Here is a 14,606-nt window from a genome sequence, read left to right on the forward strand (position 1 = left end):
CCCAGAGTCTCCGAGCTGGTGTGGGTAACCCCCCTTGGGGGGGTCTGAATGAATGAGGAACGTGGCTCAGCATGGTTGAAGCTGCGCAAAGACCAACCAGCCGTAATCTGTCGTTTGCTTGTTGCTGCTCTTAATCGGTCACGAACATTGCAAGCCGTTTTTTTTTTCTGAAATTGCCACCCTGATGCTTCTCTCCCAGCAATGATACCCCGGTAGTCTGGCTACGTGGCCGTCGACTAATCTTGTTGTCGGCTTTCTTTGCGACTCGTAGCAAACGATAGAGGTCTAGGCTCGACACCAAGCGGCAGCCTACATCCAGAGCCATTGATTCGCACCATGTACTCCTCACCACCAGGCGCCCGGAGGTCGGTGGACACGATATCGTCGCTATCGCCTCCGCCCACACGCGGCGAGTTTCCATTCCACAAGTCAGTCTCCGTCCCCTTGACCTGCATCGGCCACGTCCTTCCTAACAGCAGCTAGACAAGGACATGCTCACCCAAACCACACCGCGAGACGGGGCTCGACTGCGAGCTCCATACACTCAGTCGGGGGCTCTCTCGATACTTCATCCAGCAGTTGGGCGACAGCCGTGCTGGAATCTGGGCAAAACGGTACTGTTCGCTCCAAGTAGGCTTCGCCTTCTGTACTGACAAGTCGCCAGCCATATCAACCCTACTCCAACCGCCCATTGTCCGGACCGGCCTGCAGCCCCATACATCTGCCCCTGCTTCCAGCGCGCATAAACCTCCGACCGCTCGCGATATTCCTCCCGTGACCCTGACGAACATTCCCCATATCGATCCGGCCGAGTTCAAACCGTATCTGTCGCAGGTTGGCGCTCTCTACGAACAGCTTCGGCGAGTAAAGGAACAAGAAGAAGAGCGGCCCGGCTCCTCAAGCCGTCGATCCAGTAAACATGACGACTTCGCAGACCCCCTTGATGAGGGTCATCTGAAACCCGCGGGCCGACTGCCTGGAAGACGGAAATCGTCCATCGCGTCAATAGCATCGATATCTTCCATTGATGGGCCAGGGCCATTGCGACGCTCCAGCTCTGGATTTAACCGAAAGGGTGGACACGGCCCGCCCCCGTTGTCAACGATACCCAACGTCTACTTTGACGATGACTTTCACCTGGAAAACCCAAGAATCTTCGACGTTGTTAGCGAGAGGTCGGAGGTTGTGCCGCCTGCACCAGGAAGTGCAGACGACAAGGCTGGCAACAACGGGAGTGTTGTAGCTCCCCGGAAGGCTTTGGCTACGAATGCAATCCTGCAAGAGAAACTCTCCTGGTACATGGACACTATAGAGGTTCATTTGATCAACTCCATATCGACTGCGTCAACGACCTTCTTCACCGCACTCGGCTCACTACGCGAGTTGCATTCCGAGGCTGCAGAGTCAGTGGACCGCATCAAAGCGCTCCGAAAGGAACTCGAGGCCCTCGACGAGGAAATCGCAACCCGGGGCTTGAACATAGTGCAGAAGCGCCGGCGACGAGAAAATGTGCAAGCCCTCAACGACGCCGTCCTACAGCTTCGGCACATTGTCGAGGGTGTTGTTTCGTGCGAGTCTCTGGTGGATGCTGGCGAAGTCGACAAGGCCTTGAGCAGTATAGACACCCTAGAGCTTCTTATAGCTGGTGAGCACGACGAATCTCTCGAAGCGGAACCTCCTGTGCTCCCGCTGTCACGCCTGAGAGACTTGAGGGGCGCAACAGCTTTGCAAGGCGTCAATGACGACCTGCAGCAACTGCGGTCCCGTATCGGGAAAGCTTACGAGTCCAAGGTACAGAGCTTGTTGCTCGCCGATTTACGAAGACACGTCGAGTCGGTTCAGAGCCGTGACGTACTCCTCCGTTGGGGCAGCTCGTCGTTGCGGGCGAGGGGTGGCACCGCAAGAGACACGACTGGACCACCGGCCTATCTCACCTCCACACAGGAACTGCGCAAAGCCATCATGCCGAACCTCCTCGGCCTTCATCGGGCCCAGCACATTTCTACAGCGATTGCAGGCTACCGGGAGGCTGTACTGCGCGAAATCCGGAACCTCATTCGCCGACCGTTGCCCAGCCCCAACGATGACGACAACGAATCCATGATGTCCGCTTCAACAATGAGCGGCGGACGAAACCTATCCAATCAAGAGAAATCATCCATTCTGGCGAGGAACCTTCGGGCACTCGATCCTAAAGATGCTGAAGACCTGCTGAAAACGGTGTACATTGGCGTCACCGAGACGCTCCGTAGGCTAACGACACAGGTCAAGGTGCTTCTCGACATAGCGAGCTGTTTGACAGAAGAAGCTACCGCTGCTGGTCTCAAGTCGCCACCTATACGCTCGCCCCTTGCGAGCCCAACGCCGTTCGACCGGGAATTTCCCCGGTTCGACGACTCTCCCAGCTTCGAAGTTCAGGAAGAGATCCACAAGGCTATGGACATTGCCAATCTGGTGGGACAGGCCGTCGACGTGGCTCAAGACAAGATCGTGAAAGTGTTGAAGGTGCGCTCGGAGCAGAGCACACATCTGAGCCTGACTTGGTTCCTTCGTTACTTCACACTCAATCTCTTCTTCGCCAACGAATGCGAGGCGATCTCGGGACGCAGCGGCACGGCGTTGAAGACTCTGGTCAACGGCCACATCAAGGAGTTCGTGCAGCAACACGGCGACGCGGAGAAACAGAAGCTGGCGCAGGGCATGGAGTCGGACCAATGGAGCGCCAAAGACTTCAACGAGAAGGATAAGGCTCTTCTTGATCAAGTGCTCGAGAGCAGTACCAAGGACGCAGTAGCGTGGTCAGACGGCAGCAAGATCTGGGATGAGAACCATGAGGAGGACGGCTCGAACGGAGCCACGATGGAGCCGCCCGAAACAAATGGGACTGGCGGGAAAGAAAAGGCGCGGACTGCAGAGGTCGAGAGCGAGACGTTTCTGCTGCCCAACTCTGCCATACTCTGCCTTGAGGGCATCTCGCATTTTCTTCACCTCATCGGTGGGATTCCGTCCATGGCCGCCGACGTCGCCGCCTCCCTTATCACATATCTGCAGCTCTTCAACTCTCGCTGCACCCAACTCATCCTCGGTGCAGGTGCCACTCGGTCTGCTGGTCTGAAGAACATCACGACGAGACATCTGGCCTTGGCATCTCAGGCGTTGTCATTCATTGTAACATTGATCCCCCACATTCGGGAGTTCGTCCGGCGGCACGCTGGCTCAGGAGCCGGTGTGTCGAGTCTGATGGGAGAGTTCGATAAGGTTAGGCGCCTGTTCCAGGAACATCAGAACAGCATCTACGACAAGCTGGTCGAGATCATGAGCGGACGCGCATCGCAGCACTCCAAGTCCATGAAGACGATCGACTGGGACCACGACGAAGGCCAGTCGGTACACGCATACATGGAGACGCTGGCCAAAGAAACCACCACTCTACACAGGGTGCTGACTAAACACCTGCCAGAAACCTCGGTGCAGCTGATCATGGGCCCTGTCTTCGCAAGCTACAAGGACCAGTTCGGCAAGGTCTTCCAAGCCGCGGACCCAAAGACGACTGTTGGTCGTGACAGGTAAGCAAGCTCCGAAGGGCTCGGAGAACCTTTGAGGCATACCGCTAACCTGCACACAGCATGCTCCGAGACGTGGATTTCTTCATAGCGAAACTCAGCAAACTGGACGGGTTCCGGGACGCGGGCGATTACTTGAAGGGCATTGTCAACTCCAAGGAGATTAAGAGCGCCGCCGCATCTCCACCACCGTCGGAAAAACAGGCAGACGGCGGATCGGAGACAACGGCGTCGGCCAGGAATTCGACGGCCGAGCCAGGAAGTAGACAGAGTGCAGAGGGGTCGCCGAAGGCCGAGTCGCCGCCGGCTGTCGAAGAGCCCAAGCAGGCATCATGATGCAGTTTTTTTTCCTTTAAAAGTAAGGGTCTTCTAGCATGTCGAGGGTCTAAGAGAGGTGGTGTCAAATACAGTTTGCAACGTCTTTGAAGAGGTTTATTCTATGCACGCCGCATGGCCTGTCGATATCCGCTTGACCCCTTTTTTTTCGTCTGCCCTCTCCCTCCCTCGGGTGTCGCACACTCCATGACGCAAATGCTTCCGGCGATACACAAAAGCGCAGGGACTAGCTAGGGTGTGCAGTCATCGGCAGCCGGGTAAGGCGGGGCGGGCGACCGCAGGCGCCTCTCGCCGGGTCGGGGACGGGAGGTCTCACACGTCTCGGGTCACCGACACCTGACAGTTCTGTCGCGCCTTTCAATGGCCCGTAAGAGCGAGCTTACGCACATGTGAAAAGAGTACCCGAGAAGGGAGCTGACGAATATCGGATCGTGGCTTTGACTGCTGACGTCGCCTTGGGCCCTGAAGTTGCTTTGTTGTCTCCTCATCCCCCCCCCCACTATTCCGTACGGTACCTAAGGTAGGTACACCAGGTACGTCCCAAGGGGCCAAAAACGCACCAACCAAACGGACCAGGGTAGGGGTGGACGCTGCGACGACGCCAACGTCTTGAAACGTTCTTCAGATTGGGGGGGGGGGGACCTTGTCTGTTCGTCCCAAGAGGAGATGGGATGGAAACGGAGCAAGGAAGACAAAGACAAGGCCGGGAGAACGGACGTTGCGCTCCTATTCGAGAAAACCTAATTAAACGCCTAAGGAGAGAAGGAAGGGGGGGCTCAGACTCCTCTATCGATCATCAATTGCCCAATACACAGCCATGGCACAGGCTTGCGAATGAACGACCCTCCCCCCCCCCTTCATTTCAAATCTTCATCGATGTTGCACACAACACGCAGGAACAGGGGCAACGACGACAGGTCAACAACAGTGGCAGCAGCCAGCGGGACACGCCATGAAGCTCAAGACATATTCTCATAACCTTTCTTTTCTGATGATTTATGGAACCTGGCTCTGTAGAAGAAAAAAAAAGTACTGTTCGAGCGACAGAAAGAGGGAAAAAAAGGTTCCTGAATACGTCTTTAAAGGAGCGACGAGAAGAGTTGACCTGTTCGGCTCTGAATAGTACCGAGACATAACAAAGTAGTCCAGATACCTCCTTCCAGACAGACAAGGCCAACGAATAAATAAAACGAGAACCGGCTTACTGTAAAGACAATAATTGAGCTCTGTCGCAGGGGAGGAAGAAGATGGGGGAAACGCCTAGATTGCTCCGATTGCTCCCAAGTCTCTCCAAACACCCTCGCCCCCATTTAGATAACCAGAAAAGGTTGGTTTCCAAGAAGAAGATTCTATATTTCCCAAATGACCCAAAAAAAAGACAAGACTTGGTTTGCTTTCCCCGCTAAGCCCACCCGCGTAGCCGCGCTTTTTTCCTAGCTGTGTGATGGGGGTATCTCTTTTCTGTGGTATAACAGAGAGGGAAAGAAAAAGAAAAAAAAGCATGGTGTGCTGAATCCTCTTGAGGGTTCAGCCTCATCCTGAAAAGGTCGGTGAGGTCATGAAGTCGTAGCGCACAGCGCGAGAGGCACGCGGGACCGATGATGTATCTGCCACCGCGGCAAAGTGGTTGTTCTCTTTTCTCGAATGGGGAGAGAAAATGCAGAAAACGGACGATGAAAGTCTTCAGTTGGACCACTTGCCCTGGACGAAGTCGCGCTTGTAGCTAGGGGACTCGTGGTGGTCGTCGACATCGCGGCGGGAGATGACGCCATTGTTGCCGAGAGTGCAAATGAGATCGGTCTCGGAAGTGACCTTTGTCTGGACGTCGTCGGGGAGGTAGTAGGCGTTAGGGCAGGGGAAGAAGTCGCAGCCGGAGATGGGGTCGGAGCCGCTGGCGGGCCACATCTTCTTGACGCCGTCGTGGTCACTGGGGTCGACAATGGCGGAAACATCAAAGTAGGTCAGGCCGTTCCAGCCGTTGAAGGCGACCTCGCCGAGCATGCCGGCGGCATTGTCGGCACCCTCCGAGACGGCGTACCAGTTGCCGATCCAGGCCTCGGGGATCTCGACCTTGACCTCGCCGTTGCCGGGGACATCGACCGACTCGACCGAGGCGAGGCCCGAGTTGGGGGTGAAGTGAACGGTGCGGGTAACATCATCCAGGGACTTGAAGGTGACCGTGTTGGTGGCGGCGGCAAGGGCGGCGAAGCCGAGGAGGGAGAGGATGCTGAACTGCATTTTGAGGGTGTTGGGTGTGGGCTTGGTTGGTGTGTAAGTGCCGGAGGCGGTTGTGTGAAGTGAGTTGAACGTGAGGGTTTGAAAAGGGGTTCCGCAATCGTTGTCAACAACGGGAGTGCAGGTTCAAGGCAGTTGAGAAGGAGCGGTTCTCTTGAAAAGCGTCTAGCTGATCGTGGAATGGAGTTTTGGCCCAGGTACGGGTGTTGGTGGTAAGACTCGAGCTTTGGTTGTGAGGGATGATGGGGGTTTGAACGGGCCGGGGCCGTTTAGAGTTGCTTTCAGAAAGGAGTGAGAAGCTTTGATGTGAAGAGAATGAGGCTGTCTGGATAGACAAAAGTGTGTTGAGGCTCGGCCACCGAAAGGATAGTGATGTGGGATAGGGATTCAAGCAAACTAAGGGAGAGAAGGCCTCACAGGGACGGGGCCGTACTTATACACACATGTCAGGAGGGAACGACGGGGGCAAAGAGACTGCAGATGACTCTCTCCCTCTTTGCCCGCGAGATGGATGGCCGGCCAGTGGGGAGCGGAGCTGGAGGCGTCCAGAACCTGAGGTGAAGACGTGGAAACGGTTTGACTACCGCAGTGGAGAGCATCTGCCCGAGGGTATGTTTCCCAGAGTTGTATGGAGCAAAGCCTCCATCGGAGAGTGGGCTTGGATACGTGGGCCATGAGTCTTGTAGCTTGTACATGCCGTCGTAACTTGTCAGCCATGATTGGATGTGGGCGTGCAACAATGGCCTCACCAAGGTTCAGAGTTTTCGGTCTGGACCAACAGCTCGACCATCCTTCTCGGCTCGCCAACACTAGGTACCTAGACAGGGTTTAAGCGCAACGACGCCTGGTCATTCTGGATGGCCAGCTGGCAGGCTCATGGAGCGTTTGGGAACTGGAACAGGGGCAAAGAACCCTCCCCCCTAAACGATTGTTTTCACAAACATCCCTAAATCAAGACTGTTGTCTGAGAGTATTGGTGTCTGTTCTCAGACGGCTCCAGGCTGTTTCTGTAGTTCCTTCTTCGTTTCTAGAGTTAGGAAGCCGGCCATCCCCCATGACCTGACCATGGCCCAGGGCACACGGGAGCAACGCGGTATTAAGAACGAGCCAGGCGCTGACGCCCACGGACTGCCAACTGGGCAGCGGGTAGTCGGGTACGTAGTCGAGGGATTCGAGACACCAAAGGTGACGGACTGTGGACGAGGCGCAATGTGTTATCGAGTTACTCGGCGTCGGCTGTCTGCAAGTACCTGCTGGCACAGAAGACCGCGTGCGTCAGCCTTTGGCGTGGGTTGTTGGTTTTTTTTATCCACACTTCTTTTTCTTCTTTCAGTCGCAGATGTAACCGCGTCACTAACGGACGTCAGTTTGGCATCGTCATTGGACGACCTTGCTGCTGATTTGTGGCCGGTACCTGACGCTAAGAACCAACTCCGCGTGGCGTACCCTGACAGGCCGGATAGAAGAGGTCGTGGAACTTGGTTCGGCGCAGGCCAATGTGCCGGCACGACAAATTAGCACCGCGGCTCATGATTCGTAGCCAGACATGATCATTACGGCCCATGACGGGGGTGGTATCCCTTGGAATGGCTTGGCCCCTCCCCTCTTCCCCCACCCACCCCGTCCCTCCCTGCCCAGTTGCCCTAAGCACCGTGCGTGCCCCTGGCCGAGCCTCGGACAGCCAAGACAATTGGGAAAGATGTACCGGCCACTGCCGAGCAAACCCCGTTGCTAGGGACGCCGGGTTGAGCAGCCGGACGGAAGTTGGGAGGGAACGCGCGCGGGAGAGCCGTGCTGGCTATGCCATTTGGGTGAACGCCCAGGCGGCAGACGGTGGCATCACTTCCCACGGCACCGGTTCATCTGGAGTAGCCGAGTAGGGAAATGACAACGACGGCCGATCAATGTGACGGATGAGATGCAGGTGACTGACCAAGAAACTAGACGACAGCACTCACATGCATCGAAGCTTGTGAAGATTGGACGGCAATGGTCTTGTTGCCGATGCAAAAAGGGGGGGGGGGGGGGTCCTAGACTGCTGCCGACTGAAGCAGGGAGAGGAGGAAAACCCCAAAGAATAATATGCTCGTCATTGTATCAGTCACAACCATCTCGGTTGATAATCCTTCATCAGTCTTTCCTTTGACGGATGGAGGCGATTTCACGACGGCGTAAAATGCCTCTTCTGTTCCCTGGCAGCAGACTGCGTTCCCAGCCAGAAGGGACTTGGCTTGCAAGGTACACCCAAAGATTGCTGGGAAGAGGGTTTGAAGGGGGAGAAAGGATAAATTTTTGTGGAAGGTTTGGGCTTCGGTTGACGAATCGGGGAGCGAGGTTCAGCTCAAGGCGTCGAGACCCGAGGGCCGTGGTGAGAAGTCGAAACCAGGAACAGGACATGAGCGCAACGAGGGTGTGAGATGGGTGGGTGGTGGTGCCTGTCGATCATAGCCCGAGTGCGTGGTGCTCCGAACACTGTAGGGAGGCTGTACAGCGACGGAACCGAGCCCCTCTCAACGATAGATGATGTATAGCCAAGGCCGCTTCGTTGCTAACAATACATCGGAACATCTCCGTATCCAGTACTGGACGGAGTTCTCCGGACACTGCCCTGGTCACGGTCCCGGCTGCTTTGGGACCCACCCGCACCTGCCTGCGGCCTGCGTGCCGCTCGCCACCTGCCAGGAACAAGTTTATTCACGCAGGCCCAGTCCCGCCAATGCTACGTATGGCGTTTGTGCCTGCATATCTCATTTGGCCTGGACCCTCAGGCACAGCCGTCTCGTCTTTCCTGCTGAGTTTTCGCAAGAGAAAAAGGATTTTCAGCTGATTGTACCCGTACGGATACATTTGTTGTGCTTGACTTGAGTCATCCGGACCGCCATGCGTCTGCAGGGCAACGTGTAGCCTACGCTGCGGCGTAGGCCCGACGCCACCGCACACGCTGACGAGTCGAGTCTCGCCGAGTTGTCCTTCGCTTCCGGCCCACGTCTACCAGCACTTCCGAGGAGCCGAGAGAGTTCGATGACTGTCAGGAATCAGAGGCGGGAAGCGGGCCTACGAGGGTTGTTAGTTGTCAGGCAGGCCATTTAAGGTGGCATATAAGGTACGGTTTTAAGGTGAGAGATGTGCTGCAAATCGCAATACCGTCAGATCGGATGCTCACCCATAGAACTCTTATCCACTGCCAACTGGGCATCATTCCCCGACTTGGTCTCGGGCACACGTGCTCGGTCCTGGTAAGCAGCAGCAAGGTTGCACAGGCACGAGCAAGCTTTGCTGCTTGCCTATTGTTCGCATGGCATGCAACGTGTGTCCCTGGCGGCCCGTTGAGATGATCATTGGGACGGGGACACTCCTCGGCCGCAGCCTGGGCCCGCTGATCATCGCTTAGTTACCGGGCAGACCAAGTTCACGGCGCAGTGGACGGACGGGTGTAGACCGCAGAGAAAAACGGCTTGTGACTGCTAGCTGTGACTGCCATTGCCGAAGCTGCTGCGTGGTTTGTTGCGTGTGACGGCCCGGCAACGTAGGATTGACGGATGAATGAGCAGGTCATCCAAGGCAGGCATCGAACGGTACGTACTCCGCACTGGACATCCCATCCCTCTGTCGTCTCAAGAACGTACTCTGTACACTGGTACAAACCTGTCAATAGCCAAGCCAACCTTAAACGGAAAGAAGGTCCGTTCACGAACGGGGCTTCTGCGGGTCCATCTTCAGGTGAGTTTCCATTCAAATGCAGAAACCGTCAATAAGACGGAACTCGGGGAGAGTCTTCACCCTGTTGGTGTGTCATTGGTTTGTAGTGCGGTCCTTGCTCCGTAAACGTACAATGTACACAACCTTCTTCCATTTGCGCCGGGCTTGTCGTCGATTCATCGACCGTTTCCCAACTGGCGCCTGGCCTTGCCCTATTCCCTCACACCATCATCACCATTCCACCAGTCAAGAAGGCGTTTCTTTCTCCACCGGCCTGCCATTGCATGCTGCCGGTGGAACACCGCAGTCTGGATTCCGGCCGCGGGTTGCCTCCAGTCGCAACCATCGCCAATCGTCCATCAGCCTTTCTGCGTCGAGTGACTGGTGACTGGCTCTGTCTGGCTTCATCACGCCCATCAACTCTCCCCCCTCCCCCCGCCATCTGCCCTACGGTTCCGTCATCTCGCGCGAGTGTATCCTCTTCCCCCCCGCAAACCATGTCCACAACAGGCCCCAAATCGCCGCCGATCCAGCCGGACTTGCAACTCAATCGCAAGACGGATGAATGGAGATGAAAACCTTTTGAGTCTGGGCCTCTTGGTCTTCTTGGTAGTGGGCGATCTGCCTCCCGCCCAACGCGCGCACGTCACGACTATTGCGGCGGCGAACACTTCTCCACTGAAGTCTGTCCGAAGGCGTCCCGCTCAGCCAGAAGCAGTTACGTATCCAAGTTCAGCCAGCAGCCGTTGCTTACAGGCGAAACGAAATTGGGCAAGGGTGACATATCTCTTCCGGCTTAAGCCCCTCGAACCTTGAAGTATGAACGGCGCCGAGTGCCCACGGTTTCAAGAAGGAAGCCTCTCTCCAATATCGTGACAGCTCTGCGGCCAAGTCTTTCCCAGTTCATGAGTGGACCATCGATCGAGTTGATAACGTTTGGAGACACACCCAGGGGACCAGCGTTAAATACCCAATATTTGCGCCTCTTGTCGAAAAGAATTGTCGCGACTGATGTGCTCCAGGCTTGTCTGTTTGGGAAGCACTTATTTCCGCGGGAAATTCAATCATCAAGAAAATCACATTTACTGAATGCTTTCGCTTCGCTCGAGTGCCTGGATGGGTATTTCCGGTCCTTCGAGATGGGAAGCCAACGCCATCGTGTGATGCGAGATACCAAGCGGCATTTACGCTGTAGCTAGCCACCTGTTTGGCAAGTATAGGGCGTTGCTTGAACAGCTGCCGTCGTCTTCTTCGTTTATTCTTCCTTTTCCCTCACATCCTTTCGCGGATGGCTCATGATGACCGTGCCAGCCCCTTGGCGAGTGCGCGGGGTCTGGTCTGCAGTACAGGCGTCAGCACTTTGCGAGGTGTCCAGATACTGGACTCAAGTTTCGTCAGAGCTTTCAATACAGCAGCCAAGCATAGTATAACGAAAAGTTGTCGTTGGGCATTGGTAACGAGTGCTGAAAAAGTATGCTTGTGCTGACAGCATCATCTGCTGCGCCACTGGCGGGCCACACGATTCTTCGACATTCATAAGCAACATCGTGGCGGGCGTATTGGCCACATCGGCCCGTGAGGACTCGCAAAGCGCTAAAAAGCGCCGAACACGAGCTTCGCATGCCAAGCCCCGGGTGCTGTATTTTATTTGGACTCGCTTTTGCAGTTCGTAAACACTTGCCCACCCGTCAAGTTTTAGTTAGTCGAGTTGACTGCTGACGATTCGTTATCGTCTAGACGGTTTTGTGAGCTCGTTGTTCTGTGACACGAAGCCCGGGTCAGACAATGGCGCTCTGCTTCCTTCCATCCCATCATGCGTTGGAGCGCTTGCATAGGTTCATTCCGAAGACGATGTTTCCTGAGACTGAGAGTAAGCATAGTGTCGGCTTTACACGATGCTTACCCAAACCTGGAGACACCGTGGTTGATAACACGAGCCGTCACCGCTGGACCCCTGCCATCACATAGTCACTTGCCCAAAAGGAAATCAATAAAGTGACAGGCCCAATGGGAAGTTGCGTGATATACGCAGGCCGCCAACCCCCCTCACTGCTATCGTGCCAGCAAAATCGATGGCACCATCCCGCACCAGGCCTGGCAGGGCAAAGACCGCCTCGTATCTTGGTCGTCCGCACCGTCGGCAATAGAGTCACACTCCTGCCTCTTGGCCCCATCTGGCACGGCGGTGCGCGCCACTTACAAGGTGCGTACAGTCATCGACACCTCAAAGCGCATCGTTGTCGAGGCCATCGACGGTCGAATCCGGCAAGGAGGGGGGAAGCGGCTCGCCCGACTGACTGACTATCCAAGGGTCTGCAGGCCCGGTAAGATCGCTTCTACGGCAGTAAACAGCTCTAATCCGTGTAAGCATTGGTTCCAAGGCCTTCTGCACGATGAGCTTCTCTCCTCGCATGGCGGTCCCGCCTTCGCGATATACATAAGGTGATCGGGTGCCTCTCCTGGATGGTTCTTGTTCATCTCAAGAGTCATCGACGAGCAGTAGCTTCAACTTACACCAACCCCACGTCACCCACTTCCTTTACCGCGTGCCTTTGGCAAACGACTCTCGCTAATATAAGAGACACTCGCTTTCACTACGCAATGAAGTTTTCGCAGTTGGTGTCCGCCGCTGGGCTCGTAACCTGTGCCCAGGCTGGAGGGACGGATGCCAGGACTATCTACACCACGGTCATCACCACCGCCTACGAGACGTACTGTCCTGTGAGTCTTGAGGTGACATAGAACAACGCCTGGATCACAAGGCTAACCTTACCGTAGTCGCCGACCACCTTCATCCACCAGAACGTCACTTACACGGCGACCTCGGCAACCACGCTCACCATCACGAGTAAGATGCTCCCATGCGCAGGCCTCATATGGACGAAAGTACACTCTTTAACACACTGAATACAGACTGTCCCTGCACCATCACCACTCACCGGCCGCCCCCATACACCACAACCAAGACGATTTACCCTCCGCCGGTGGTGAACACCACGGTGGTCCCCCCGCCTGTCCTCAGCACCACCATCAAGACCATCAAGACTCCGCCCCCCAAGCCCACTTACCACAACACCACCGTGATCGAGCACACGCCTAAGCCGCCCAAGACCACGGACTACCCACCTCACACTGAGACCGTCACCCCCAAGCCGCCCAAGCCCACCTACCATAACACCACCGTGATCGAGCCCACGGACTACCCACCTCATACTGAGACCGTCACCCCCAAGCCGCCCAAGCCCAGCCACCACTCCAACGTCACCTCGACCGTCGTCATCGTCGTCACGCCGCCCGCAGTGACGAACATCGGCCACACCACCCCCGTCACCCACACGACTCCCGTCACAGAGCTCCCGAGCAGAACGCCCGTCGGCCCGTCGACCACTCGACCCGTCACCATCCCCGGGAGTGGCGCCGGGGCGCTCACCGCGAGCGCCGGCGCCGCTGTCCTGGCCGGTCTTTTGGCACTACTCTTCTAAATCTAAACATCAAATCCAGTGGGGGGGTTCAGCCGAGCCTCTCTCGCAAGGCTGGGCGAGGGTCAACTCATTGTCAGGAGACGTGATGTCTTGGAACGCATCCCTTTTTTATTCTGAACCTTCCTTTATGGCCGGCAAAAGTGGGAAGGGGAAACCCGGATGAGCAATTGCGTTTTTCTTATACATATATTGATACCATACGGCATTTTGAATACTTGGGAAGCACGGAGGTCATCTACTGGAGTATGGAGAGAAAGAGAGAAAGGAAGGAGTCGGGATTCTGCCATAGCCGGAGGTGTCATCAGCATACACAGACAGTCCTTACGAGTAATGATAACGCACACAAACGGGATGCTCGCGAGGGGAAGCGAGCTTCGCCAAAACGATCCTTTGACAAACCAATGCCATCAGGCTGCCGGTGTCCCTCGACGTGGTGATGGCGGCTAATGGCGAACGGAGATCCAGGGCTCGTGTCATGACGCGGCGTTATCTATCGATATGGCGCCAATGCCAAGAATATCGCTCTCTTGCAGCTGACCGCATGCGCGGAGTTGCTGACCATCGGTTTTGTGCCGTCCAGCGAACCCCAGCGAGAACGGCCTCGAGTGATCTGTCCGCCCGCCGCCTCGTGGCCGGCAGAACCCTCTAGCAGCAGTCATATACCTCGACCGGGAGGGAGTTGGCGGAAGGAGCATGGAAACGCCATTCGTTGGCCGAACGAACCGACCGCGAGCTCCGAGCCGTCCAGATAAAGGGTTCTCATGCACCTCTTCGTATTCCAGCCCACCGACCTGCACGCACTTCCGCGAGCCACCGGAAGAAGCAGGCCTCCTATGCAGTCACCCAACCACATCACACCACATTGGTAGTTCTCCCCCCCTACCAACCCGACCATCATGGAGAAAAGACCGCGTGGTTCACCGCTCGGATGCTCCCTTCTTCCCCTCATGTCGTCCGCTTGTCACCGATAAGCTTGGAGCTGCCCCGCACCCTTGGCCTCCATGGGCTGGGTGTCGCCGGTGGTCGCCGGGACAGGGGTTGAACGCAAGACCGCCCCTCCGCTCCCCGGCCACGAGCCAAGCGTGTAGTTCGTGGACCGGTACGAAAAAGGCACACTCGGACAAGGGGGTGCCATCATTGGGGACCGCGGCATGCGGAAGGATGGAGTAGAGGCAAAAGAGTCGATTCACTTCTGAGCGGCGTGGGAAACCTCGTATTTGGGGGCCTGTTTTCCTTCCTGCGTCACTTAATCCACCGCTGGAATCGGCTTAGCCCAACGACCTGCGGCCAT

The 14,606-nt window shown here is 56.2% G+C and overlaps 3 protein-coding genes across 3 annotated transcripts; 2 read left to right on the forward strand and 1 right to left on the reverse strand.

Moving 5' to 3' along the window:
- Nucleotides 1-30: 30 nt before the first annotated feature.
- On the forward strand, nucleotides 31-3,994 carry CDEST_04857 (Putative vacuolar protein sorting-associated protein). The gene is made up of 4 exons (XM_062921016.1): nucleotides 31-432; nucleotides 484-619; nucleotides 665-3,566; nucleotides 3,626-3,994. The coding sequence occupies exons 1-4, from the start codon at nucleotides 337-339 to the stop codon at nucleotides 3,897-3,899; spliced, it is 3,408 nt and encodes a 1,135-aa protein (XP_062777067.1). The 5' UTR covers nucleotides 31-336; the 3' UTR covers nucleotides 3,900-3,994.
- A 1,422-nt stretch (nucleotides 3,995-5,416) lies between these two features.
- On the reverse strand, nucleotides 5,417-6,608 carry CDEST_04858 (uncharacterized protein). The gene has a single exon (XM_062921017.1). It carries the CDS (start codon nucleotides 6,135-6,137, stop codon nucleotides 5,583-5,585), a length of 555 nt encoding a protein of 184 aa, XP_062777068.1. The 5' UTR covers nucleotides 6,138-6,608; the 3' UTR covers nucleotides 5,417-5,582.
- Nucleotides 6,609-12,296: 5,688 nt separating this feature from the next.
- CDEST_04859 (uncharacterized protein) lies at nucleotides 12,297-13,989 on the forward strand (the record flags this gene model as incomplete). Its single annotated transcript, XM_062921018.1, has 3 exons — nucleotides 12,297-12,554; nucleotides 12,612-12,681; nucleotides 12,747-13,989. 3 exons carry the CDS (start codon nucleotides 12,297-12,299, stop codon nucleotides 13,313-13,315), a joined length of 897 nt encoding a protein of 298 aa, XP_062777069.1. The 3' UTR covers nucleotides 13,316-13,989.
- Between the last annotated feature and the right edge of the window lie 617 nt (nucleotides 13,990-14,606).

The sequence above is a fragment of the Colletotrichum destructivum genome, chromosome 3 (genome assembly GCF_034447905.1).
Source record: "Colletotrichum destructivum chromosome 3, complete sequence".
NCBI lineage: Eukaryota > Fungi > Ascomycota > Sordariomycetes > Glomerellales > Glomerellaceae > Colletotrichum > Colletotrichum destructivum.

Excerpts from the sequence above, each read along its gene's own strand:
- CDEST_04857 (XM_062921016.1), top strand. The coding sequence starts at position 337 with ATGTACTCCTCACCACCAGGCGCCCGGAGGTCGGTGGACACGATATCG. Across the intron at positions 433-483 it reads AGTTTCCATTCCACAAGTCA|ACAAGGACATGCTCACCCAA; the intron begins GTCTCCGTCCCC and ends AACAGCAGCTAG. Across the intron at positions 620-664 it reads AATCTGGGCAAAACGGTACT|CCATATCAACCCTACTCCAA; the intron begins GTTCGCTCCAAG and ends ACAAGTCGCCAG.
- CDEST_04858 (XM_062921017.1), bottom strand. The coding sequence starts at position 6,137 with ATGCAGTTCAGCATCCTCTCCCTCCTCGGCTTCGCCGCCCTTGCCGCC.